Source organism: Equus asinus, chromosome 1, assembly GCF_041296235.1.
Source record: "Equus asinus isolate D_3611 breed Donkey chromosome 1, EquAss-T2T_v2, whole genome shotgun sequence".
NCBI lineage: Eukaryota > Metazoa > Chordata > Mammalia > Perissodactyla > Equidae > Equus > Equus asinus.
The window spans coordinates 191,211,337-191,237,018 of NC_091790.1; the positions used below are offsets into that span (position 1 = coordinate 191,211,337).

The following is a 25,682-nucleotide window of genomic DNA, read 5'->3' on the forward strand; positions in this document are numbered from 1 at the left end:
TGGCATTGATTAAAGGCTCTGAAAATTTATCAGTGCCCTTATTGTCCATAATATGCTATTGCTCCAGGATAATCACTGACTTATACACATAGATTGACATTTTGTTATTTTTCAGTAGAGCATTCTGCATTCCTCCACTCTAATGTTGGTAATTACAATACATTAATCAGAGCCAATCAGCCTTATTATCCTCAGACAGTTTCTGTTTTTTCCATTAATCGATCTGAAAGCCCCTGCTACAAGCTACAGATCATAAATTGAATCTCCTGAGGGGGAAAAAAACCAAAATTTGGGGCACAGGATACTCAGTAGTACACATTACAAATGTGTCAGACTGTATGAAGAGCCTAAAACAAGATATCCAGAAGTTTTCCATTGCAGAGGCAGACGACTCTATGGAAGTAGACAGCTTCACCTGGGACCTTGGAATTAAGGTATAATTAGAATTAAGCCTAAAACAATGGCTACTGATTTATATTTTAATTTACATGTTAGCTATTTTAACTATGATGTTAACATTTCATATTTTTATGAACATCTTGATTCTGGGACAAAAATGCTTTATACAGATACTTAGTGTTCTAGTCAATATGACCCAAACTGCATACAAAACTTGAACTGTTGGGTTTCTATCTTTGTTCTAGAATATCAGGGAAGTTCCTTAAAGGAAAGTCTTTTCCTAATGATGCAACCAGCTACAATTATGATAATGATCATCCATGAAAATTAATTTCCAGCTCTGATTGACCCATAAATGACAACCTTACCAATAAAAATTATAATTTTAGTGCTGATAATATTCACCAAGCTGGTTTTTTGGAAAAATTGTTTTTAACAAAAACAGCTTTTTTAAAAGATAAGATTGATGTTACCACACGTACCAACAGCAAATCATTCCAGCTTTTCAGAGAAGTCACATAATCTATAATATTGCTGATGATACGACATTCCAGGAAACAATTGGCTGTACTCTTTACCCTTAACTAATTGAGGGAAATGCTCCTCTGCCGATAGAACTATCTACATTTTCTTTTTGTGTAAACTGAGACTATTTTTGCTGTAACAGCCCCCAGACAGCTGAGAAAGAGAATTACAAAATTTATGAAAGTTACTCAGATTTTGTCCCTCCAGTCTTCATGAATTTATGTCATAGTAATATCATCATATAACGTATGCCTTGGAGAAAGAAAGGATTCTGCTATCTAGAAATAGTTTTGACCTCACTTTGGGGTTTTTAACAGTCAACTGATGAGTTTTCCAGCTGTGCCTAATATAGCAACTCTAGCATGCCTATTTCCATGAGATTTTGGTGGCTCCTTCCTCTATCACAGCAATTCTGCCATTTCTACTTAACATGGACTGCTTTTTGGTCAAGTTTACAAATGCCATCCTAGGGTTACATCTACTGTTCCTGCTAGTATCTCAAATGACCTAATATCCTTTTCACACCAATGTGCCCATCCAGGAAAGTGTAGAGGATTCTAAAGGAGAAAAAGGACTACATCTCAAAAGATCTAGCTACAGGACCTAACCAATATATACCAGCAGGAATGGGAAAGTGTGTATGAGACTGGGTCCTGAGGGTACATGAGAAAAGGAGGCAGGACTTAAAGTTGGATAAAGCAGAGTTTCTCAAGAGTAGACTTTTACAGTCTTGAGCCAGCACTTTTAACTCTTCTGAATTTTATCCAAATGTACCACAAAGGGGCCTGAACCATATGAACACTCTGCAGAAAACCACTTGGTCCACCCTATCAATGGCATCATGTTAAAGCGGATGAGCAAGAAATGGCAAGTACATTGGAAGTCTTGGTAAAACAGAAGGTGGGGGGACAAGCCCTATGAAGAATCAGAGGTCCTACACATCAGTGAAGTTTCAAGGGTTCAGTGGTCCAGGGCATGCTAGAATATTCTGTCTAATCTAAAGGACAAATTATTACATTTTTGACCGCTAAGAATGAAGCACAGCACTTTGCAGGCCTCTTTGAGTTCTGGAGGCAGCATATTCCACTCCTGGGGATATTGCCCCAATTCCCTTATTGGACGATATTAAATGCTGCCAGCTTAGAGTGGAGCCCAGAGCACGAAAGTGCTCTGCAGCAAGTCCAGTCTGCAATGAAAGTAGAGCCCATCCCTTGGGCCGTACAACCCAGCAGACCCCATGCTATTAGAGGTACTGGGGAGGAGAAAAGATGCCCTGTGGAGTTTATGACAAGCACCAATAAGAGAATCACAACATAGACACTAGGATTCTGAAAACAAAAGTGTGCCATCTGCAGGAAAGAACTGAATATTTTCAAAAAACAGCTCCTGGCATGTTATTATGCTCCGGTGGAGGAATACCTGACCACAAATTACCGGGTGGTCATAAGCTGGGTTCTGTGAGATCACGAGTTCATAAGGTTGGGTAGGCCCAGCTGCAATCATTGTTACATTCAAGTGGGAACATCTGGGATCTGGCATGAAAAGCATCAAAGTGCACAAGATACATGAGTAGATAGTCCAGACTCCCCATATCACCCACTCTTATAGTAACAGGCCTCTCACTCATCTCATTCCTCTAGTTGATAGGAGTGTTGGAGGTTGATGGCTCTCAAAGGAGGCACCTTTCCATCTTTAGGAATTGCCCTAAGCCTAAAAGAGTCACCTTGGCCAAGGACAGCGCACATCCAATGATTGGTGAAGGCAGGGTAACTTTGAGGGGCTATTCCAGCTCCTTATGGGATTGGCTGCAGCCTTTGTTGTGGTTCCACTGCAGTTCAACTCCTCCCTCTGCACAATCCTAGTGCCTACACTTCTGAAGAAAGAGCAATGGGGACCAGAGTGACCAGAGAATCACATCAGCTGTAATTACTAGGACACTGACCACGCCAAAGACCAGGGGAGCAGTGGCAGTAGAAACAGCTCTACACGTGAGAACTGAGTGACTTAGCCACCTGGGCACTGCAGCAGGGAGCACTGCTTCTGAGCCCTTAATCCCCATCTCCCCGCTTTTTTGAAAAGAAACCACTTTTGGGGCCAGCCGAATGGTTAAGTTTGCGCACTCCACTTCGGCAGCCCAGGGTTTCGCCGGTTCGGATTCTGAGCATGGACATGGCACCACTCTTCAAGCCATGCTGAGGCAGCGTCCCACATGCCACAACTAGAAGGACCCACAACTAAAAATATACAACTATGTACTGGGGGACTTTGGGGAGAAAAAGGAAAAATAAAATTTTTTTTAAAAACCCACTTTATTGAGGAATGACTGATATACAAAAAGCTGTACATATTTAATGTGTACAACCTGATGAGTTTCAAGATAAGTATACACTTGTGAAACTATCACCATAATCTATGCCATAAACAGATCCATCACCTCCAAAAGTTATCTCCTGTCCTCCTTATTTAAATTGCTTTTTGTGATAAGAACACAACATAACATCTACCCTCTTAGCAAAATTAAGTATATAATACAGTATTGTTAACTACAGGCACTGTAGTGCTGTACAGTATCTAGAGGACTCATTCATCTTGCATAACTGACACTTCACACCCTTTGACTAATACCTCCCCATTCCCCCTTCCTAGGATGAATCTGGACATTATTCTCAGCGAAATAAGCCAGGCACAGAAGGACAAATACTACATGATATCATTTATGCGAGGAATCTGAAATAGTCAAAGCACAGAAGCAGAGAGTAGAATGGTGGTTGCCCTTGTCTCCTTTCTTGATACTCAGCCAAGGACAGAAGGAAAAGTCAGGCTTCTGGCAGCTATGTTGGCAGGGGCTCCATGGAGAGGTAGAATCTCTTTGCCCTTGTTGTATTACCCCCTCTACACCTCCTCAATGGTCCTCCTGAGGCTAACAGCAGAACTCTCCTTTGTTATAGCTGGACAAACACACAGACAGGCAAATAACCAAACCTGTCTAACCAGTGCATGGATCCTCATCCTTGAACTTCCATGTCTTGTCCCTAACCTTGCAGGGTCTCTTGAAAGCTGACCCCCAGGGCACATATATTTTCAGATCAGCAGAGAATGGTGCTTTAAGTTGATAAGGAAACATCCTCAAAAGCTCAATATTTTCCATTATTTTTAGACTCTGTACTCTTCTTTCACAACTCATATAATATCTCAACTGTACCCTCATGGAATGTTTTTAATCATTTTGTGATTTTTGCAATACAAAAATGCTATTAAGTATACTTTGTTTAGATGCATATGTTTTAAATATTAAAATATTTAAAGTTGACCATAAGGTCATTTTAAATTAGTTTTTAACAACATTCATTAGAATAAAGAGTAGTTTTGGCATTTTCCCATTTAATCAATGCAATATGCTGTTTAATTTACTTAAACTAATTACATATGAAAGTCCATATGATTTATGGACAAATAATTCATGATGGCGTGGCATGTTTGGTTAGGAAACTGGAAGGTATCACAAATGTAGGACAAAGTTTAACTATGTGTTATTGTATTAAAAACTGCTTTCAAGATTTGCTGTTTGAAATTTCAGAAATGTTGAGTTTCAAAAAGCTAACTCTAGGGCCAGCCCAGTGGCATAGTGGTTAAGTTTGCGTGCTCTGCTTTGGCAGTCCAGGGTTCACAGGTTCAGATTCCAGCAGCGGATCTACACAGCTCTTGAGGCCATGCTGTGGCAGCATCCCACATACAAAGTAGAGGAGACTAGAACAGATGATAGCTCAAGGCCAATCTTTCTCATACACAAAAAAAGTTAACTCATTTATTTTTATAACTTTACATATGTTTATAAATGAAGAAACAAGAGATAAAGTTTCAAATTGTGATTTACAAGCATATTTCCACGATTGGTACACTGCTGAGTTTGCACGCTTGGTTCCTTCAAAAAGGAAAGTCAAATTAGTTATAATCATGACTATACTTTTTCTTAACATATTGATGAATTAGAGTACTAAGGATAACTCAGTGTTGAGTGAATTTGGATTGAATGAATGCAGTATGTAGACGTATGTGGTGAAGATCAGTAAGAGGTACATTTGCAGAATAAGTATGCATCCTGCCTTTACCCATTGATTGAATACAGCTTTACATTAAACAATATGTGGCAGATTAAACCCACTGCCCCTGCAGATCCACTCTCTATCTTTCTCTACCTTACACCCCCTTGTAAAAAGTTGACTTTTATGGATTGCCTCGAAAGTATCCTTCATGCTCTGGTTTCTACTGGGTTTGGCCACCAGAGATTAAAGGTGAGTGATATTGGGATATTTATTCCTCAAGACAGTAGGTCACCTCAGCCTGGCTAAGCCTCCTGACTAAAGTTTATAAGTCCTTTGAAGAGGTCCTCTCCATCTCCTTGCCTCTTCTGACTTGGCTGGACCATAGTTCCCAGCTCTTACTAGTCTCAGAGTTCCTCAGTATCACTTGCAGTTTCTCCACACTCTGTCCACACATGTTAAATATTCTCTTTATTAAAAACTCATCAAATTATATAATTTGAGTGTGAGTGTGCCATCTCTTTTCCGCCTGGACCCTGACTCTTACATAACGTAGGACTATGAATAAAACTATGTAATTCTCATAAACATCTCAGCCTGTAGTAGTCAGCAAATGTTACAGCAACTGGGCAACTGAATCTTGAGCTCTTTCGTCTGATATTCATTAAATGCCACACACACTCAGCCAAAGACATATTCAAAGCTTGAGAGAAAATCAGTCCAAATATTTACTTTATTCTTGATTTTTAAAAGTAGAAATTGAAACCACAAACACTCTTTAACCATAAACACTCCTTAACAACTACAAAAGTTTGCAAACCACCAGTTCTAAAAATAAACGTTTTGCCAAGTGAAGTATTTTTCACCCCATCCCAATGGGAAAATTATGGAATAATGTGTATAGGGATGTGTGTGTGGGGGGAGGGGTGGTGGTTTAGAAATCTCTGGATACATAAGAATGTACAACCCTACTGATGAAAATTATGCATAGCAGCAAAGTTTGAAATGAATTTTCAATCACTTAATCTGTGAATAGAAACTGAGCCACTAGTTTTCCTCTAATCCAAGGCAGGAACCAGGAGTTAAAGAAGAGTCATTTATCATACAGCAAGGAGACATGCGTCTAAGACTATATCATGCCATAATTGCTTGAGTCTCTGAGAATTCATAAGTAGCTAGATTATAAACACAGGAAATGAATATAATTGTACATGATTATGGGAATGTTATGTGAAGAATTGGGATCACTGACTTCCTTGCTGATAGCTGTGACAAGCACAGAGCTGTGAGCATTCCAAGATGGCTGCCTGAGAACATTGGGCAGGAAAGGAGACATGGTCGCAGCAACTCAGAGTATAGGAAGTCCAGTTCTTCCCATTCAGTTGACGACGCCAATAGAAGACAGGGCCAGAGGAGGGAATGTAATAGATGCTAGGGAATACTTATCACAATATATGTAATGTTTATTGATTTTCTTTTAATAAAATTCCTCCAACTCTTTTATGGCTCAAAAGTTGTGAGGGAGGTGCCAGCTACTGTTCTCCAGTGAATATATTTTTCCAAAGTGAAGAACCTGTTCATCTAGATCCTTCCCACCCTTCACATCTCTGCCCTCAAAATTAGCTGTGCCTCTCTGTTTCTTCTCTCTTACATACACACACACACACACACACACACAAACACACATTATAATGGGGAAGTTGTAGATAGTCTACAGTCCACTAAGTAAGAGAAAATCCATAAGCCCCAAGGCAATACCAGAAAGGGAAGGGTAGATGAACCCAATGAAGGAAGGTCATGTGAGAGTAGAGGGCTGACCTCCTTTTTCCCGGCAAAGTAAAATGGCGGGTATGACTCTTTCTACTCTCCCTTCCTCCTCATCTCCTTGTTTTTACCTCCTCCCCCTTTCAACCTATTTCATCTGTCCTCTTTACAGGCTAGAAAGGAACCAGCTGAGAGTCACTGGTTTGAACTGGAGGAGATAACCAGTTATAACAGATGGCCATATCCTTGAGGCTAAGGTGCGTAGCCTTTCAAAGAAAAACTTGGTAACCAATGGCTACAGTATGATTTTTTTCTTCCAAGCACTGGGAAAAACAGAAAAATTAATGAGACTTTTTCCAGGTCTCTCTCACCCTCAACACCTCTACCTCAGGCAGCCAGTATTTCCTTGTATCCCTCTGTTGTCAAAAATGCTATACTGCTCAACTCACCCCAGTGCTTGACCCAAAGGAAACTCATGAGTAAAGAAAGAAATTAAGAATTAATTGATAAGGAATATATGCTCTCAAATTATCTCACTCTCTAGCAAATCAAAACTTCCCTTTACTGAGCCCAGCTTCTTGGTGATATCATTAAAAGAAAAATCTTTGTAGTGTGATTCACCACCAGTTTAACCTTCCCAGAAGATCTTTCATTCCTAAAGTAGACCTCTGTACACTGAAAAAAGCCATAACCCAAATCCGTTGGGGTCAATAACACGGAATCTATGGAATTCCACAGCACGCAGCTATCAGATCCCCACCTCACTTTTCCCAGCAGCCCCACACCCCAAGGGGCCTGTAACCAGTCATACTAAGATAGAGACGAGACAAAAATAACCACAGAGGAGAAAAGCATCTCTTTCCAGGAAGTGGATAATGCCCTAGGAGAGCAACACATTTCCTGCTTCTGTGCTGTTCTTCTACAGAGTTCTGCTCATCCATGATAATATATCAACGGAAGCGGTGTTGTTCAACAACTCATTGATCTTCTATTGGTGATCAAAGAATATGATAGGCCAGTAGGCCTCAGGAGGGGGTTTTAACAAGATAGGAAGTGTTGTTATTTCAACTATCAACAATGAAATTCTCCTTAAACGTGCATCCATCTGTCTTAAAATGTGCTAATTCCTTGTCTTAAGACCACTGCCTCTTGCAGTGAGTTCTACAACAAAAATGCCTCTTAAGGAAAGGGAAGCTAGAGAAATAAAGCCTTTCGGAAGGGAAGTGACGTACTGAGCTCTAGACTCGGGTGGCAGGACTCATCTACCTCAGGTGCCTGCAAAGGCCTGGGAAGCCTCCTGTGATGGCCATGGGGTTTGGAGCCTTACCTTACCACACTGCTTACATTTCCCCTCCTGTCGACGCCTGTGCACCCAGTGATGACGCACAAAATTCTGTGGGAAGACGAAAGTAAATGAATATGTTTAAATTTGCAAACCCCAATATTAGTTTTTAAAATGACTTAAGAATACAGATTTCCATAAAGCATAATCCAAGCCCATATTAGCACACAAATGTGTATGGATGATTTAACAATAAACATGAATCCACTTGGAAAAATAAAGCTAACTCTCCATCTCCAGCGATCTTTCAGATTTGTAGAAACCATTTATCTTGTCCTCCCTTTGTGTCTTCCTCGTGGCAAATGGCCATATCAAAATTGCCGTTACTCTGCTTTCTTCTTAGTAAAACACTGTGCAGATGTGTGAGCGTGCCAGAGGACCTTATACTGGAAGGAAACTGTGGCAGGTAAAAGAGGTATCCTTAGAGAACTGAAAAGATGAGGGGAGAAGCTAAAACAACGTCCAATTTTTTAAAAAAATATGTATTTAATGCTTTTCATACGTCAGGCAGGCACTGTACTAAATATTCAAGCTAGAAAGAACCTAAAGAAATTAAGTTCTCTGAAAGAAATGAATCTCCTGAACCAGGACATAGATGGTGAGAATTTTCACTAGCAAAAGTGAAGGAAGAGAAAAGCTAAAGGAGAGAGTTGATAAAGATAAGAGATGTGGGTATGTCGTGAAGTTTTTGCAGTAATAGTGTATTTAAACTGTCCTTGGGTGCTCTGAACTAGACCAGCTTTCAAGGTCTATTCTTGTCTCGGGCTGTAGGAAACACAGAAAGTCCTTTTCTTCCCAAATAGATAATGTGTCCTAAGGCACAGAGTCAAGGAGCATCCATCACTACTGCTGTTAGGATACAGTGTAAGAAGGAAAGTTGTCTTCAGGCTTAATGGTGCAGGTGAACCCTCACAACTTACACACAATCCATCTCTCTTAGGCCAATACACCTAAAATACTTGCTACTTCTTTTTCTCCTGCCCTTTTCTTAGAAAACGTACTTTACCTGAGATTAACATGCCTATTGTCAGGCCACAATCCACACTTTCCCTGTAAAAGGTCCTTTAATACACATTCAGTCAACTACTAAATGCCTACTTATCTGCCAGGCACTGTTCTAAGTGTACAGGTACATAGGAAATAGATCAGTGTTGAGAAAAAAAAAATGTTAGCAAGACATGAAATTCAGAATGACAAAAACACCTCTAACAAGCATTAGCATTATCAATCCCAAAATGCCACCTCTATTTCTCTTCATAATGTCAAATCAATTTAAATTAAAACTAAACAAAGATCCTGGATGAATAATAATGGCCTTTTAACTATAATAAGATATAAAGAAGCATAATGGTCCAAGTAATCAGTCTAATTTTTGTCTTTTCTCATTGCATCCGTTTAATAAAACAAGGACACGATTTTTAAATTGGTCTCAAAAAGAATGTAATAATAATAGTTAACATTTGTTGAGTACTAACCGTGTACCAGGCACTTTTTTAAATGCTTTACATGTAATAATTTTAATTTTGAGAGAATTTTCATGAGTAGAGGTGCTGTTCAATTGATATGTATCAGTAAATCCCATGAGTTGTTAAAGATATTGAAATATTTCTATATTGGTTGGTAAATTGCAGTTTAGTGCCCCTACTATCCCCCAGCTCCTCCCTGACTGCCTTAGCACCCACCCCACTCCACCCCCTCAACACTGGAGACCATTTCTACTTCCTCACTATTAAGCAACTAGAATGTTAATTTTTGGCGTAACAGGTTTCCAGGATTCTGTCCCAGTGAGCTCTCTTTTGAAAACAAATCATGTTGCCTGGGCAATACCGTTGGGTTCCCCCAGCTAACTCAGAAGACTGGGCTGCACCCAACTGATGGTGGTCATCTACGCAAGCTTAAATATCAACATAGACAATTCTGGGTCCCATGACTGTCTGTGGCTTTCAGGTAGCAAGTTCAGGAGCCTGCCCAATTATCAGTGTCCATACCATCATTTCAGTGCAAAAATTCTACTAAGGATGAAGGTATTGGATCCTCCACCTCTCTACTTCACAGGTGAGGCTGACCTCGTCATCTTTGCACCCACTAGAGTGATAAGAGCTTTAACCCACTGCCTGTTTAGGAATAAGGGCTGGGGAAGACTGGAGGCAGCTATCAATTGTCCTATATCCCAATTCATATTATTGTAGGACATATTATCAGAAGGTTTTACTTGAATTATCATTATCGTACTCATTTTACAGATTACAAAACTAAGGTACAGAGCAGTTACTTCAAACAGAAGGGTCTGAGCAAGGATTCAAAGCCAGGCAGGCTGTCAGCAGAGCCCATGCTCTTACACTAATGCCTCTCCTCTGCTTTGAAAGCTCAGGTTCAAGCTCCTTCAATAAATGATTTCAATGGCTGTCAGTAGTGGAAATACAGAAAATATAAAAATGTCAGACAGTATTATAAGAGAGAAATTTACTATAATTACTGTTAGTTTAGCAGAAGCTGAGGACAAATGAGCAGTATCATTGATGGTAAGAGAAATTCTCTGCTTATGGAGATTATAAATCACCTAATGACTATCAATTAAGGAGGGAAACATTGGGAGAATTTGATGCAATTACCTATGTGAAATCATGGCTGACTCATGGGATTATTTAGCTAGTGACAGCTCTAATCAAAAGATTAAACCAACAATTTCCAGAAAGCAACAATTATTTAGAAATTATGACTGACTTATGAATCATTCGTGCTGTAACATATACTCTTTGGTAAGCAGATTTATAATACCATATAGTTTAGTTTAGTTAGGGAAGAAAAGAGAAGATTTTTAAATTGTTGATTTAAATATTAATATTTATGACTCTGCAAATTGTTAAACATTTTTAATATCATCCTTCCCAGGAAATACTAGGTAGGAAATTAAGGCATAGATAAAGTAACTTAAACAAAAGCACTAATATAGAAGAAAGCAAGTAACTGCCTCCAATCTATAGCTCTCTAATTTGAGATGCCAATCATCCTCTACTCAAGGTCTTCTTTGCCCCAGTATAAATTTATTTTACCACTACTTAAACAGTTTAACAAAGTAAACATCCATTAAATGTGTGTTGAATTGAATGGAATTCTCAACCTAATTTCTTTGACGATTAAATCATGTAGTCACCCTTTTGGAAGATCATCAATTGCCTTTATCAATCAGGGGGGAAAATATATCTAAGGAATCACTGCTGTTTTCTAATCCTATTTCCCAAGCACTTTAATTTTTCACACTATTTCCTTTTGACTATTAATATCTCCTAAGTTTGCTAAACTGAAATTAGACTCAGGACCCTTACACTGCAAATATGAATAGCAAAACAAAGCTTCTAAGACCGTAGTATCTTTTTATTGTTCACCAATAATCTCTGAATTATTCATATACTATCTTCAAGAACTGGGTAAGGAAAGGGCTATTACTTATGAGTGTTAAAAACCTCAGTGATACATTATTTCAGCGTTCATATTCAGTATTGTTAGCAGAACTATAATTGCTCGATTATTTTCAAACAGCCATTTCAATTCATAATATTATTCATAGAGCTCTTGAAAGGATCTTAGAAATTACAGACCAATCCATACAGCTTATGTCTAAGAACACTGAGGTTCAGAAAGATTAAACTTAGAGAAATCCAACCAACATTCATTTAAAAAACTTCCAAGTGTCAGACACTCCACAGAGCACAGTGTGCGGTGATTAACAATCCGGGCTCTAGATCTCAGCTGTAGAGACACCACCAGGTAGAAAACAGGCAGAGATGTCATTCGAACCTAGGTCAAACTAATTCTAAAGTGATTGTTCTTTTATTTACATTAAGTAAACTACCTAAAGTCTCAATTAAAAATCTCAAATGGGCCATTGTCATAAGTTTCATCTTGAAACTGCTGTCTTGGACCAAGAGTTCTTAGACATTTGGGAGAAATTAATCCCTTTATAAATGCGTTCAGTCAACATATATTCATTGCTTGCATCCTCTGTGTCCTAGTACAATGCCTTTGGGACAAATTCCAAGAGTGACCTCCCAAAGCTTACACAACAAGAGGACAACAACAAACAAGCAAATGAATAATACCCATAAATAATTACAAAATACGAAGTGCTCTCAAGGGGCAGAACAGGGCACTTTGATAAAGAACAATGTATAACCTATTTAGAGGTGGCCATCAAGGAAGACCCCTGAAGGGATGATATTTGAGCTGAGGTAACTATAAGAAAAAGCTAGCCATGCAAAGAGATTTCCAGGACGGCAATAAAATACACAAGTATCTAAAGGTGGGGAATATCTTGACGCGTGCCTCAAGAACTAAGGGTCCATGTGGCAGCCAGATGGGTGTGGAGAGGTAGGCTGGAGCCAAAATACGAACGAAGGACTTCTGACTTTTCATGTCAAGACAAGGGGTGTGGTTTTTCTCTAAATGCGATGGAAATCGCTGGAGAACAACATAATCCAACTTTGATTTTAAAAGATCACCCTTAAATCATGGTGGATTGAAGGGGAAAACAAAGGAATCACAGAGAAGCTATTGCAGTGGTCAAGGGGGAGAGATCATGGTGTCTTAGTATAAGGCACTGACAATGGAAATGGAGATAAATGGATGGTTGAAGACATATTTTGTAAACAAAATTGATAGGTCTGGCAAATGAATTAGATGTGGGGAGTATATGAGAGAAGGAATCGATACGACCCCCCCGCCTCAGTTTTCTTGATTGAGGAGCTGGATCAATAGCCATCTCATTATCTGAGGTGCAAAAGAACTGGAAAAAAATAGTTTTATGGTGATAGAAATAGTGAGTTTAGTTTTTAATGTGTCATATTTGAAATGACTGTGATACATTCAATGAGCATGTCAAATGGAACTTCAAGAATAAGTGTGGACTAGGAATGTAAAGTCAGGAGTTGTCAGCCTAGACATGATATTTAAAGCCATGAGACTGGATGAGCTCTCCCAACAAGAGTATGCAGAGAGAGAACATGGCTAAGTACCAAGCCCAGAGGAATATGTAGAAATCAGAGGGAGTAAGCAATGAAAAAGAGTGAGAAGGACTATCCAGTGAAATAAGAGGAAAATGAGCAAAGATGTCAAGACAGGAAAGCATTTCAAGAAGGATGGAACATTGAATATTTTGAATACATTTGAAAGACTGAATAAGAAAAGAACAGAAAAATATCTAATGGATTTGGCATCAGGGTGATGTTGGCAACTGACAAAAAGCAATTTCAGTGAATTGATAGAGTAGAAATCAGATCAGAACAGGTTAAAATGACTAGGAGGTGACATACTGAAAACAATTTATGTAGATAACACTTTCCAGAAGTTTAGCAATGAACGCAAAACTGAGAATCAGAGCAGCACTTAAGACACAGTTGGCAGTTAAGGAATATTTTTGTTTGTTTAAGACAGGAGATAATAGAGCATGTTTACGGTGATGAAAATAATCTATAAGGGGGGGTGGAGTTGAAAATGTAGGAAAAGAAGAAATATCAAGTTCTAGATAAGATCACAACAGAAGGTGTCCAAAACATTTATGGAGGATCCAGCTTCATAGATTAGAAGTGATACAGCTACTGAACTAAAACAAACAAACAAACAAACAAAAAAACAGAAAACTTTACAGTAGTAAAATGAACATGCAATTACAATTACCTATCCAGAGAGAAAGAGATCAAATGACAGGGAGTTAAAAGTAGACATATGGATCCCCTGGTAGGAAATTCATAACTCCATCTTAAAAACACAAAACTATTCCATCTATTTTCCCAGATGAAATTTCTCTTTCATTTGAGCTATCACTGAGTTGTTTTCTGGCCAATGCTATAGCGCACTTGGGTGGCATCGAGGGTACCCACAACCCTATCATTTTTCTTAGACTTCCCTCACCCTATGTACGACTTGTAATCTTCCTATTGCTATCAGAATGGACAAGCACACTGGGAGAGGACAACTGAGGGGGAAAACTATTTTTCCTCTCTCAGCAACCTCCACTCCAAGCATATTGTCTTTCCATTTTTTCTCCCAATCTCCTTTTATCAGTCAGTAACAATGAGAGCATTCTTTTTCACAGTGTCCTTTTTCATTAACTGTCACTAAAAAGTCAGTGATCCTCTTTGTATGCAGACATCTATTCCTCTTCTACCCCTTCATGTATTCTCATGGCTTTAATTACTATCCTGGTATTCTCATGATTCACAAATGTCTTACCTGTAGCTCAATCTTCCTCACAAACTCCAAACTCATATACCCCCTCGGCTTTCTGTTGGGCATCTCCAATCAGGAGCCTCAAGGACACCTCAAACTTGAGATGAGTTTACAACTAAACTCATCATCTCCCCACTCCATCCTCAAATCAACTCATTTTCCAACATCTAATTGGTTTCCAGGGCAGAATCCTGGTTTATTTGGGGATCTTCTGTCTTTGTCTCCAAAATCCAATCAAGGACTACATCCTGTCAATTTTATTGCCTTCAAATTCATATCTACCAATTTTCTCCATCCCCAGTGTTACTCTTAGTTCAGATCACTATCTCTTTCTTAGATTACTAGAATAGCTCCTTAAATTTTCTCCATTTCTCCAATATTGCTACTCTTGAACTACATGCTAGTCCCTCCACCCTGTAGCCAGACTAATATATTCTGCTTAAAATAGTTTAATGCCCCACCCCCACCGACTGTGATGAGAAAACACTCAACTTGTAGCCTGGCTTACAAGGAGCCTCAGGGTCTAGCTCCTGCTCATCTCATGGATCTCACGTCTTACTCATTATATTCTCTTATGTCACTTTTGTGCTTGTGTGCATGTGTTCTTTCTGTCTAGAAGGCTCTCACTCACCTCCTAACTCCTCCCAACCTTCACTTAGATGACTCCTTGGAGTCTCAGTTAGTTGCTACCTCTTCCAGGAAGCCCTTCCTCTGACCTCTTCCCTCTCTCCGATTCACCACTACACAGGGCTAGTTTGAGGAGTACATGAGCTGGGAGAGTTTCCAAGGAGGTAAATCTCTACATGGAAATGAAAGTAATCTCACTGGGAATGTAAATGGAATGGAGAAAGTATACTTTCCAAAAGTTATCTTTACCACACTCGTTCTTATGGAGAGAACCATATATGATGCTAACAGCTGGGCAGGCTCAGCTCTATTCTAAGGAGGATGGGTTCTGTTAATTGCAGGCTTTTATTTTGCCAATTGGGAAGGGCAATTTGGGGCCTGGAGCTATCCAGGCTAACCCAGGAGGGCTGAGATCCTCTCCTGACCATCTCAACCTCTAACTTTTCCTACGCTGGGCTTGGTCTCCCCGAAATAAAAGCTGAACAAACAAATATGCCTGAGTGCTCTCCTCCTGTCTGTCCTCCTGTCATGACCTCTGCTTACCAAAAACAGAGCCGCAACTGCTCTTCACTATAACTTCCTGTTTACCTGTCTGTCTTCACTACCAGACTGTAAGGTCAGGGGCTGAGCACTAAATGTAATTTTATATATATGTGTGTGTGTATTTATTTATTATTTTTATTTTTTGTTTGTTCATTTGTTTATTTAGCAGATGAAAATATTGAGATTTAGAGAAATTAGGTGTGATGCCCAAAATCAGACAGCATTAGAGCTGATTTTGAAACCAGACGTCTGACTCCAGTGTTCACAGGAATACTCAGTAACTATGCTTCCCCCCGAATAACGTCTACCCACTCAAAATTTTAAAATGGAATTAAAATGGATCTAGAGACAATAAAATGCTTTTTCTTTCTTACCTCTTCAATTCTACCACCACCCCTGCCCCTACTCTCTGGTTCATTCAGTAAGACCTTAACTCGCCAGTACATTCCACAGTAGGAATTCCACAGGGCAGTATACACACACTGAAAAGACTGGGGGATTTTATTGGCTGTATTTGTTGATGTATTAACAAGAAACTGATGTGGAATGGAGGGAGATAGACTTTTTTAATCCCTGTGAACATCTACGAATCGAATGAATAAATGGGAAAGAAAAGGTGGTATTTGAAATAGAGCTCTGAAATACTCACTTCTCTTGGCGATCTTGAGCCCCCTTCTCGAAATGTTGGTTTACATCTGAAATTAATCTGTCATTTAAAAAGAAAAGTGCATTATATTAGGGATAAGCATCACACTAGAATGAGTTATCTGAAAAAAACCAACAATGACAGATATTGAGACTACAAAACAAAATCCCCCAAGAATAAGGATGATTTCTTCTGAAACCATCACCTTAGATAATCTACAGAGATTCCAAGTGATTCAATATCTCCACTCCATGTCTCTTCATTCTCACAGATGAAATCAAAGTATCTTTAAACAATAATGCTCTTACACTGTAAATTTGAGAAACTGAGATAATAAAGAGTCAGAGGAAATATATGGCAGCTGAAATCATCCAGCTGTATTTCAGATATGAAAAGTAGGAAAATATAAACTTGAGAAATGATTATTTCCACACACACCAAAAATCACTTTATATTTGAGCATTCAGCACTGCCTTTCTTTCAGATGGGGAGATCTCCCAATACCTTTAACATCTTCTTTAGCTGCTAGATGAGGTGAAAGGAGTGCAGAAATGAAGGACATGAGTAAATGTGGTTGGGACAGCAAAAAAATATTAAGATAAAATACTAGTAGTCATTCCCACATAATATCAGCTGGCAACAACTGGTAATATGTCAGTGAAACTAAACGAATGTCACAGGGGACTCAAATGTTTCCACACATAGCAGCTCAAGAGCATCGATAATGCACAGAGAACAGCACGAGGAAATGGAGCAGGAGGCGGGGAAGGAAGGAGGATGGCAGACAACTCACAGTTGGAGCCTTTCACTTCCCTAGGTGACAGATAAACGGACTACGCAGACTCCACCTCCTCTGGAGGAAAGACACCACCAGGATGTCACCACCAGCCCCACCCACACATAAATGCTGTGCAGGCAGGAGTGCTGCTCTGAGAAAGGAATGAGAACCGGCTTCTGGCCTGGCTTTGTCCTTCGCAGCCACTTTAGGAAGAAGTAAACTCACAAAGGTCAGACATACCTAAACAAGGATTTTAAAGAGCTTATGGATTTTTTTTTTCATCTTTAAGAAAAAGCATCTTGTGGAAAATCCTGTGGGTGAATAACATTTCTTAATATTGTGAAGAAAATTAGCGCATACCAGGCTTTCCTCTCTATTTCCCAAGTCAACATAAAATGATATCAAATTATACTTCAGCAAACAATAGAGTGAATAAATCTTAAGCCTTGTCTTTCCAGTATTAATCTGGTAATAATGTTGGATGTCTAGATTTTTCAAAGGGGATTGTTTTCAAAATTTGGAAATAGAAACGGACACCTGGTCTTTTTGAAGTCCAAACACCTACAAGGTAGCAAAACTAGCAGCAGGTGGCGCTGTCTCACCTTTTCTAGCTGTTCAATGCAGGCGGTGTGGACCACGATCTTACAGACCGCACACTTCCTCCTGAGAGCCGATTTCTACAACGTTCAATTCAAACACAAGAAAAAATGTTATCATTGTCTGTCCTGAAGAGGTCCTCGGTAGCAAAGAGAGTATATGTAAATAAAGAAAACACTGCAACTGTTTATACTACAAAGCAAACTTAAAATTTCATCTTAAACATTCAATAATACAACAAACTTCGTCAACAGTCCTTTGACCCACCAAGTATCTCCATGACTTAGGGTGGCTTAAATTTTCTTCCAAAATATAATCATAATAGCTGACGCATATTGAGTATATATAATATGAACTAGGCTCTTTATTCTGTTATTTCTAAGTTTTATAACCCAGCAATGTAGGCATTATTACACTCTCTTTTTTTTTACATTTTTACTTTAGCAGTTAGGAGGCAGAGACAACATCTAAAGTTAGGTCGAAGTTCAAAACAAGCATTCTTTCGGGGTGGCCCCGTGGTGTAGCGGTTAAGTTTGCGTGCTCTGCTTCGGCGGCCCAGGGTAGACCAGTTTGGATCCTGGGCGTGGACCTAGTATCACTTGTCAAGCAATGATGAGGCGGCATCCCACGTAAAACAGAGGAAGGTTGGCAACAGAGTTAGCTCAGGGCCAATCTTCCTCACACACACACACACAAAAACAAGCATTCTTTCTCGACTGCCAAAGAGTCTGCATTTCAAGGGACAGTCAATTTAGGCTTCTATCCGAGGCACAAATTTATACTAATCTACTTGAGTTTCTGCCCAAATCTTCCAGAAAGCAAGAAGACAAGTCTAACTTTTACACCCAATAATAATAACAGCAGCGGCAGCAGCAACAGCAGCTAATATGATCTTAGTACTTGCTCTGCGCCAGGGGCTCTCACAAGCATTTCGCAAATAGCAACTCATTTAATCCTCATGACCCTAAGAAATAGGTACAATTCTTATTCCCATTTTACAGACGAGAAAACTGAAGTACAGTAAGTGATCTGCCTGAGGTCAGATCAATAGGGCCCACACAGCCGGGTAGTCTGGCGCCAGAGCTTATGCCTGTAAGCATTATACCATTTGGCCTCTCTGACAGTCAGTACCAGTTTAAATTCACAATGCAAATACTTTTTGAGGTTTATCTTTTCTCTAGCAATAAAAAACAAGCAGCAGGGAGAGAGAGGAATCGGTGGGATCTCGATTCATTACTGCCAGTACCACATAGAATCTAAGCTAGGCACGCTCAGGCCTCTCGACAAAGGACAGACGAGAAGGCGGATCTGCAGGAATAATTTTGGGTTTGAACACTGAGGGAAACTTATGAAAACAAAGCCAATCTGTGAAGTCGTCTCTCAAAGCATCTAAGTGTAAAGGCCCTGAGTCCCTCCCTGAAGAAAGGCGCTGGCGGAGATTGCTGGCAACCTCGCCACCTCCGATCCATGGCTGCCCCTGCCGACATCTACTTTCTGAGCCAACTGTGGCAGGAAGATGGGAAGGAATAAGGTGTTGCTGCTACCAAAGGAGGCTGGAAGGACTGCAGACAACCACCTTGGAAGGGGCAGTATCAGGAAAGAAGCTCTCCTCCTGCCTCCCCGATGGCTCTCCTCACTCAACATGGGGTATCCAGAGGGTTGTCAGACACCAACAAAGTACCCAGAACATGGCAGTACTATAGCCGCTAAGCTCATAGTCTAGATCCCAGCCGACAGGTTTAGTTACCCTGCTTGCAGATGCTTTAATTACTCTTGGCTTTCCTCTGCCTGAGGAAAGAACATGGTCTGGAACATTAAATAAGTTTGACAATCAATTATTCTGCAAATAACAAAGGATAAGGGAAAGCAAAGCGTTCTAGCTACACTACTGAAAAGTGTCTCAGGTCTACTACTAAAGGGAAAGAAGGAGGGGGAAGAGTTGGAGGAGGGAGAAGAGGGCAGAAGAACAAGAACGAGAACAAAAGAACAGCAGCAGCACTCAAGGCAACAAGAATACAATTTGAATTTGCAAATTTTCAGGAGCAGAGTGCCCATAAGCAAATTATTGTTGTTCTCCTGTTTCCTCTGGGTCTCCTGGCACAGGTGGCTGCTGAAGCGCCACCTGCAGAAAATGCATGGGATACCTGAGTCATGTGGCTAATCAGAGTCACATGGATGCTACGGAAATGAGTTGATTCCAGTCTCCTCATTATGCACAAAACCCCTGGTCGATTACACTGCAGACCAGCAAAGTAACACTCCTCATGGGAGACAGCCACTGATGGGAAATGATTTAAGGATGCGTGAAAAGCCTCCTTCCTTACGAGTAACTCCTGCCCTGGTCTAGCTTTGTACCCGGCCCTGTGCTCTGCATTAACTTCTGAAGAGCTGCAGGGACCCCGTGAGGTTCCAAAGAAGTCACTGAGGGTGGTGGGAAGAGCACCCAGCAGGCTCAGGGATCCACGTGCACTCTCTGAAACCAGAATACCTCTCCTTGTTTTCCACATTGGAATTTGAACTCAGAATCTCTTTTGTATAAAGGATCTGGGCTAGAAGAGCTTGAGAGTCACTGAGTTAAGACGCCGTTTCTCAGCTTCCTGGGACAACATGTAAATATACCAACATCATCCATCTGGAATAATCCAAGTGCAAAGTTCTACAGATGATAATAAGTGAAATAAAGTGATTCTAAGTTACAAAACTCATTTTATTTAAACAGTACTGAATTTTAAAAGACCTTCATAAAATATAAAATTATATACTTCTGTGCCTTTTGAGGCAGGATATAAAAAAGCATAATCTGACTTTTTCTTAATAAACACTAAAACATGATACATTTCACTACAAAGAACATAGCCATTTTTCTGTTTCCTGAATCTCTGTCAGACCAGATACCCTTTCAAAGTCAATGTGCCAGTCTTTTGTTTCTCCCAATTTCCTAAATGACAGCTTCTAAATAGTTTATAGTCTGAGAAACCAGATAATTGAGGTTTATAATCATATGCAAAATTAAGTGAATAAATTCTCAACAAAGGCCTCATGTCTTTTTCCATAGTAATAAAATACACAGATTTTAGTTCCTCAACTCATGAAAACTGTTCCAGTGACTCAGAGTCTTAACTGCTGACTTCTTGGTTTATGACTATGTTTCAATGGGTTAAAGTGATTTGAAGTAGCTGGATAATAAGCTTCTGGGCAGAAACTGCTCAAACTATACAGAATTTTTGTGCCTGGTTATAACTTTTGTTGGCAAGATTTAAACTAAATACAAAGGTAAAACACAGAAATCTAGACATTCTAAATACTGTTAAATATTCGCTTGTTCTTAAAAAACTCTTATTTAAGCCAATGCTTCCTTTACAATGAAAGGTAATAAATCAAGAAAAGTCATTAAAATTAATGCAGCAGCTGAGTTGTTATTCTTCATATCGGGACATACTTGTTATAGAACTCAGCACAAAAATATAATTTAAAAAATAAATACAGCCTGGGACCCAAACATGCTCAAAAATTAAAATTATAAAAATTTAATAATTCATTCTCTCTAAGAATTTAAAGGTCACTTATGCCTACTGCTTTAAATACCAAGCAAAGTAATCTCACTGCCCTTACTAAGGGTTTCCTGATTTGTCAAAGGAAATCCATTAATTTGTAATTGTGTGTGTGTGTGTGGCACATCTGTGAAAACTAAGACAATATAGGATATAATATAGATCATATCTCTTCATGTCATGATCAACACTTACTTAAATAATAATAATACAATGATACACTCTGCCCTAGGATAGCAGGCATAATCTAACTAGCAGATACAACAGAGATTCTAAGAGAAAACATTCAAAGCTCTGACTTGGCCCTACACGTTTCCCGTGCTGCAGACACTGCTGGCATTTGAGGCAGTGACAGCTCTTCACCAAACTTCAGCTCATATCCAGCATGGGAATAAAATCGTCACAGCCTAGACCACCGGAGCTGGGGATGGTGGCTGGAGTGGGGACAAAAGGATAAGAGGCAAGCAGTGGGAGAAAGCATATAATTGTCCCTGATACAGAGTTTATTATTTAATCTTATCCCACCCACCCACTTCCTTTGGTTGTAAGACCCAGATCCATATATACCACCAAGAAAGTTATTTTTTCCTCCTTTGAGCAAGAGATGTGATTTTTGCTAAGTAGTAATGAATATCTGGTTGTAGTTAATAGGGTTTGACAGATAGAAAGAAAAAGAGAGAGAAGGAAGGGAGGAGGGAGGGAAGGGAGGAGGAAAAGGAAACCTAGTTTCACAGGCCTACGATTTGTGAAAGAGTTGGGGCCTCCTTGCTGCCCAAGGTAACTGAAATTAAATGTCACCCATAATAGTCTGAAGTTTGACCCCAAGAAGCATGGTTCAACAAGGCTAGCTATGCCCCTTCTCAATAAGACACACACCAAACCTTATCTCTCCCTGAAGATGGGCAAACAATCCTACCTGCTTGACCATGTCTCTCCTGCTGTATTCTTAAGGACACCCACACAGGCACCTCTACAAGTTCAATTACTAGAGACCAGAAGTGGAAAAGTAGGAGGAAATACTTATAGTCCTCAGGGCCAGCATGGTAACCCCTTCTTGGTCCCCCTGTCTCAGGAGAGCTCAGAGGCCAGAGCCTGCTGCTGGCCAAGCCAAGTTTGGGGCTTGCAGCATCAGTCCAGACCTGGGCTCACACACCTAATGAAGGAATCACTGCTTCCTTCCACTTAGCCTCACCCCTGCAGTGAGGCCACAGTGATAGAAGGATGAATGGCCAGGGAAGGGGCTGCAGGTAGGAACCCAACCACATTGGGAGTGGGGAAGAGGGTAGAGCAGGCACTCTGGGGAAAGGACTGGAGGAGACACCAAGTGGAGAAAAGCTGGAAAAGGGGGGCAGATGAGGCTGGTGGGAGGGACTTACCCTCAAGCTCCCACCTAGCTGTCTTCTCCCCAGTGATTTCTCAGCCCCTTCACCTTTCCCAGATCAGAAGATTCATGCTGAGGAATAAAACTAAGGGAGAACTAGGAATCAGGCAAAGGGAAAAACAGCACGGGAGGAGAGAAGAATTTTATCTTCCCTTCTTACTCCCTCTCAGACACAAAGCTCTGTCTACTGGGCACTGTGGGGGAAGGGGTAGAGAGGAGGGGCACGGGGCACAGGCAAGGCCTCCTGTTTTCCTCTCCAAGGGTGGGCTTAATGGAATGCTCAGGAAAGTAGAGGGGAGGAAACTTCCTAAGCTTTTAGAGTGTCAGGAATTCAATGTCCTTTCAGTGGGGATTGCCTCCATGGGCAACATGAACAAGCAAAAAATGCTGCTGTATAATCCAAAGTAAATGAAAACAAGAGTTCTTTGATTTATTTAAAAACCTAATTAGAAGAAATGACAAGCATACTTGGCAAGTTGTCCTTCTCTGGGGAGCCTGGGATGCAATCTGTAAATTGGTATTAGGAAAAATGCAGAATGACATTATCTGGGAGTTCCATTAATGTGATTTCAGGGCAGAAGCACAGACTCCACTGCCACTCGTGTTGGCTCCTCTTTTCTTCAAACAGAATACAGGACATTTCGGACAAACCAGGACAGTGGATGAGTGAAATTCCAGCACATTCCTATTATGGTTCCTCACTACATCACTAAGTCTGCCTGTGACAACAAGATTTCACGACCCCAAACCAAGGAGCAAAGATGCCACATGTTCAGAGAAGTCTGTGGCCCGAGGGGAAGCTCTCCTCAGAGGGTCTCTGCAGAGAGACCTCGCTCTGTGTTAAAGGGGCCCAGCCCTCAGCCCAAGTACTGTTGGCCTATGTTGAAGAGTCACGACATTTATTTGTCAAGACCCTGTATTTTGTGCATGTCTTCTGCATAGACAAGGGCTCAATGAGGGCTGAATCCCTCTGAAATAACCCCTCACCATTGATACCCTAGATCCTAACAATGCCAGTATTACCTCAGAACATCTGAAAGAAAAAGGAGCAGGAACAACAGGAGGTTGGGTGGGGAACTCATGTAAATTAATATACAAAAATACTCATGCAATGTTCCAATATATACCAATACACTTAAATCTGCATATGCCAGTTCTCTGGAATCATGATGTCTGAGGTGTCTTACATAAATGAATTTTCCATGTGGCTGAAACAATCTGTTAACCACTGACTTTTCCAAAGAATATTTATGGACAGTTAGTCAATAAATACTTTTAACCACCACTATGTGTATAATGCAATGCTGAGTGCTGTGCAGGAAATGGAGAGGAAGAAGCTTCTGTCCATTCTAGGAGAAGCTAGTGAGCCACTTGAGGAGAAAGAAGAACTTGAAAGAAAAGGTCATAAACAGGAGAAGGCCACACATGGCTAAATGCTAAATGAACAGCTCAGATGATGAGAGTTATAATTTAGAGGAGGGTAAAACCTTGGAGGCTGAGTCAGTAAAGAGGACCTAACAGAAAAGCAAATTCTTGAATTGGGCCTTAAAAGATGTATACATTTGAAAAATTGAGGATGCTCCAGCAAGGAGAAGATCCAAAGTCTCACGATGTAGGAGGCACTGATGTCTCCTAAAAGGAACTGAGACCGGCTTTGTTGTGTCAGATGGGGTACCGAGTGGCCAGGCTCACAGGAGGCCATTTCCATGAGTTGTTGGGCACCAGGTCTGATGGTCGAGTGCTGAAGCTTCTATGTGTGCACCTGGTGGGGGGATCTGGTGGAGTAGGGTGTCCACAGGTGTGAGGAGTGGGAACACTGGCTATGTTAAGAAGCCAGAGGAGCTGTGCCATGAGAGGCTGCAAGAGAAATGGCATAGCAGAACTATTCCAAAGAGGCTCCAGAGTTAAAAGTCATAGAGGTACAAGAAGATGCAGACTCCTCTGTGTGTTTTCGTATTGCTATAATCCAACACCAAGTACGCTTCCTGAGACAAAATAGGCGCTCAACAGATATTCCGGAAGGGAGGAAGGGAGGGAGGAAAGGAAAAAGGGTTTGCAGAGAAAGCCTTGGTCCCCACTTAAGCCCCCAACCCAGCCCCAGTCTGGAGAACTGGTGGCTTTGGAATAATGAGACAACCACCCCGCTCCCAGGACATAGGCATTCTCACAATAGGCAATCCCAGAAGAAGAGGCACCCTGAAGGCGTGCGAGGGACAGAAGACCTCTACAAACAATAGAGGGAAAAACAGGGTGGAGGCTTCATGCTGATTACAGCTGAACAACAGTTTTTTTGAGCAGAAATGAGCTGTCTTCTGGGGAGCACCAGAATACTCAATGGAAAGACTATTTTGCAGAAGGCCGAGGTCTTACATAAATGGGCAGAGCTAAGAACAGAAAGTCTGTAGTACTGCTGCTCATGTGAGTCCACCAAGACCTGCAGGCTGGTTAAACCTTGGAATACGTGTCTGGGTAACAGCTGTGGGCTGGGGAAGAAACCTGCTGGATAGAAGTGGGGCCGGCAAACAGACCAGTCTGCCCAAACAGAAGTCCTGGTTGGGTGGTGCAGATTAGGCTAGAAAGGTGGATTGGGAAAATATTGCTGACTCCTTAAATCGAGGCTGAGAAATACAAATTGTAACCAAATGGGCATCAGAACACTAATAAAATTTTGTTCTATAGCCAAAAATAACTTAATCTGGTGGCAGTATGCAGCACTATCTGAAGGCAGAAGGAAGAAGACAAAAGGAAATGAGATAAGTAATTTACTAATTCAGTCAATCAATAAATACTGACCACCTGCTAGGTGCCAGGCATTAGGGATACAGCAGTGAACAAAACACTGAAAAAGCGCTTTTTTGATCTCATAGAGCTGACATTCTCCTGGGAGAGACAGACAATAAACAAGAAAGATAAGTATAACATGTAATATGTTGATAGAAATAAGTGCTAAAGAGAAAAAGTAAAGAAAGAACGGGGGAATAGGAAATTCGAGGAAGAGGGGAAAGTTGAAGTTGTAGGTAGGCTGGCCAGGAAAGGTCTCACTGAGCAGATACATTTTGAGAAGCACCTGAAGGAAGTGGAGGCATGTGCCATGTAGACATCTGGGGGAAAGCATTTTGGCAGAGAGAATAGCAAGTGCAAAGCCCAGGGGCATGAGGCCTTGGGATGTTTGAGTGGCAAAGGGGCCACTGATGCGGGTGGGGAGTAAACTAGGTGGAGATGAGGCCAGACAACAAGGGCAGATCAGATTACACAGGGTCTTAC

The 25,682-nt window shown here is 40.6% G+C and overlaps 1 protein-coding gene across 7 annotated transcripts in view; it reads right to left on the reverse strand.

The window, feature by feature from the left end:
• DGKI (diacylglycerol kinase iota) overlaps positions 1–25,682 on the reverse strand; it is a 429,721-nt gene that overhangs the window by 224,212 nt on the left and 179,827 nt on the right. For all 7 annotated transcript variants that reach the window (XR_011504777.1, XM_070514279.1, XM_070514275.1 and 4 more), the window contains exons 4-6: positions 17,492–17,566; positions 16,115–16,171; positions 8,056–8,121 (exon numbers count right to left, since the gene is read on the reverse strand). Coding sequence is in view for 6 of the 7 variants with exons in the window: in XM_070514279.1 (XP_070370380.1) it covers positions 8,056–8,121; positions 16,115–16,171; positions 17,492–17,566 (198 nt within the window). In the remaining variant the exon portion in view is untranslated. The remainder of the gene's footprint in view (positions 1–8,055; positions 8,122–16,114; positions 16,172–17,491; positions 17,567–25,682) is intronic.